This window comes from Phaseolus vulgaris, chromosome 9 (assembly GCF_000499845.2).
Source record: "Phaseolus vulgaris cultivar G19833 chromosome 9, P. vulgaris v2.0, whole genome shotgun sequence".
In the NCBI taxonomy this organism is placed as follows: Eukaryota; Viridiplantae; Streptophyta; class Magnoliopsida; order Fabales; family Fabaceae; genus Phaseolus; species Phaseolus vulgaris.
The window spans coordinates 11,578,585-11,581,413 of NC_023751.2; the positions used below are offsets into that span (position 1 = coordinate 11,578,585).

General features: G+C 40.4%; 1 protein-coding gene across 1 annotated transcript; it reads right to left on the reverse strand.

Moving 5' to 3' along the window:
- Positions 1 to 603: 603 nt before the first annotated feature.
- Positions 604 to 2,558, reverse strand: LOC137822514 (heat stress transcription factor B-4-like). Its single transcript, XM_068627411.1, has 2 exons — positions 1,858 to 2,558; positions 604 to 1,761 (listed from the first exon to the last, which is right to left on the reverse strand). The coding sequence occupies exons 1-2, from the start codon at positions 2,104 to 2,106 to the stop codon at positions 916 to 918; spliced, it is 1,095 nt and encodes a 364-aa protein (XP_068483512.1). The 5' UTR covers positions 2,107 to 2,558; the 3' UTR covers positions 604 to 915.
- Positions 2,559 to 2,829: the final 271 nt, after the last annotated feature.

Below are 2,829 nucleotides of genomic sequence, written 5' to 3' on the forward strand. Positions count from 1 at the left end.
AGCACTATAAATAACCGTCGCTCTATAAGAAACATTATGATAACCTTTTTTCTAAAATCATAGTACTCTACACATCTCGACATCAAACAAAATGATTAATCAATCTTGATTACTAAATAGTATTATTTAATTAAAACGACTAATCACAAATCGTACACCTAATAATGGGAATATTTTTTTGAACGAATCAGTGATTTACTGTCAGCTCCTTTATAGTATGGATCTTTTGTAATATCACTCGTCTTTTCATCGGGTTTTGAATTGAGATGCAATGTATTTTGTGTTCTTTGCTTCGTACACGGACACCATTAATGAGGCTAGCTTCCTCAAGAAAGCCTTGCAAATTTGTCATTAAGCCAGCCTGTTACATTCTCAGTTCTCAGCTTTTTACCCAATAAAAACTGTAAGCAACTCTTCATCATTAACACACACTCTCTCTCTCTTTCTTGCTGGCATTAGCATTAATGCAACTGGAGGCATGCAGATACCAAAATAAGCGAAAGAGACTATGAACAAACAAGACGAAAAAAAGAATGATCCCACACAATCCAGGACAATAAAGTGTACCAATGAAAATAAGAAAAACCCGTCCTGAAAGAGGAGTTGGAGAACATTTAAAGTTTGCTTTAATTTCTGACCTTTTACTCTAACCAAAACCCACCTATATCAATAGATGATGGGTCGGGAACAAAGATAATAATATCGGCGCTAAGTTATATGTACACAGAATCACAAAAACAGTCACACAAACGAGCCCACGCACGCACACACACGTTTCCATCAATATCATCTGCCTCCTCCAAGACTCAAAACTTGAGAGTAGTGATGCAAAAATTAAAAAGAAAATGAAAACAAATCAAAGCAAGTAAAAGAAAATTAAGCTAGCTTGGGATATCTTAGAATCAATCAGTGGAACTAACAAGTGGATGGAGGCATGAGATTCAACCCCAAGTCATCCTTATCCAAAACCAAACGAGCCTTGTTGGTCTCCGAATTAGATCCATAATCAGGGTGCACCCTTTTCTTTGACTGGAGCGACACACCAAAAAGTTTTGTCTTGCAGCTGTTAATGTTGCCGCTAGGTCCTTCGACAATCGTTATAGAACTCCTTGAGGTGTTGGAGGGGGAGTTAACATGGTAGGTCTGAGGTTGATGTTGCTGATGTTGAGTTAATGGAGTAGTTCCTTGCTTAGGGTTAGTAGAATAATACCCCAGAAACTGGTTCATTGGCCTTTGCATCATTGAAACATTGGCACCATTTATTGGAGTAGCAGCAGGTGTATTGCATAGCAGCAAAGAAGAAGAGTAAGAGTTGCTAGGAGCCACTGGCTTGACATGGTTTTGAACAAAGTAGATAATGTCGTTATAAAGCTTCTTCATGTGCGCAAGTTCCGACATGAGCATGTTGTTGCTTCGCCTGAGTCTCTCGTTGTCCTCGGAAAGCGCGGTGACGGAAGTGCTGTAGTTGGCTGCACCGTTCATCAATGAGGTGGCTCCACGTGGAGGAGAGTCACACCAATTGGTTTGGTCGTCGGAGTCGTTGGAGGGGGAGATGCTGGCTCTGCTGGAAAAGGGAAAGAAAGTGGGAACGCCAACGTTGACTCCAAGTGGAGAATGTGAATGGTGGTGATGGTGATTCATGCTTCCTTGTTGAGGCTGAGCGGTTTTTCTCCTATGGATCTCGCACAGCAAGTGTTTCTCTCCCTTCTTGAAGAATTCGTTAGCGAACTCCCATCGGTCCGGTACAATCTTTCTGAAACCCTAGTTGAGGCATTCAAAATGAAGCATGTTAATTGGAAGAAGATAAAAGAAAGAAAAAAAGTATTGAAGAAGGAAGATGGTATGCGAATATAGTACATAGGTGTTGAGCTGGCGAACGAAACTTGAGAAGTTGTTGTGTTTGAAGTAGTTGGGAAGAAGGTCCCTAGCGAACTCAGGAGGACGCCAAACGACGAAAGTGGTGTCGTCTTCACCCCAGGAAACTATGTGATCTGTGGCGGGATCATCCACAAGTTGGTATGTTTTGGTGAGGAAAGGAGCAGGCACTGATTTGTGTGAGTCCAAAGAGAGTAGAATGCCTTCACAGTTGTCAAGAAGAAGAGCCATCAGAAGAGGAGAGAAAGAGAGGGTGGTGTGGTGTGCGTATGAGAGTGAGAATGAGAATGGTGAAGGGAAAGGAAAGGATAGATAAAAATGTTTAGAGAAGAGGAGAGAGAAAAGGGGTGGAAGGAGTAGTAGTATTTATTTACCTTGTTTTTATACATATTTTGTATTATTTTAATGTGAGTGTATATTAGATGTATTAATTTGGGTTGTTGTTTTGGGTGAAAGGATATTGTCTGGTAGGGGCATTATATTTTTTGTTACCCTCATCGGTTGTGTTGTGAGAGAGAATATGTGTCTGTCTGTCTAGGACTGTGAAATAAGGGCCTTTCAAGGCAAACCCGTGACTCACTTTCTCTCTCTCTCCTTCTACGTGTGTGGGTGAGTGTTTGTGATGCAGAGAGGCTTCTGAGTTCTGACATTGATCCCGCGCACACCCACTTAAAATCACGCACAAGAGGAAGAAGGTGCAGACCAATGTTATCTATTATCTCTTACAAATTGACCGTTCAACCCTTCCTCAACTCAATCAATCTCTCTTCCTTTTTTATATGTGTTCCATTCCATTAGTGGTAAACAGTCAAACACTTCCTATGCAACAGCCTTTTCCCTAATCATTATTTAAACAAGTTTTAATGTTTTTAGTTAACAGTTGTTGTTGTTGTAAATAATAATTAATTGAAATGTCTGTTCCATATATATGTGGTGGAGTGTTGGAATGATTAT

Excerpts from the sequence above, each read along its gene's own strand:
- LOC137822514 (XM_068627411.1), bottom strand. The coding sequence starts at position 2,106 with ATGGCTCTTCTTCTTGACAACTGTGAAGGCATTCTACTCTCTTTGGAC. Across the intron at positions 1,762-1,857 it reads TTCGCCAGCTCAACACCTAT|GGTTTCAGAAAGATTGTACC; the intron begins GTACTATATTCG and ends TGCCTCAACTAG.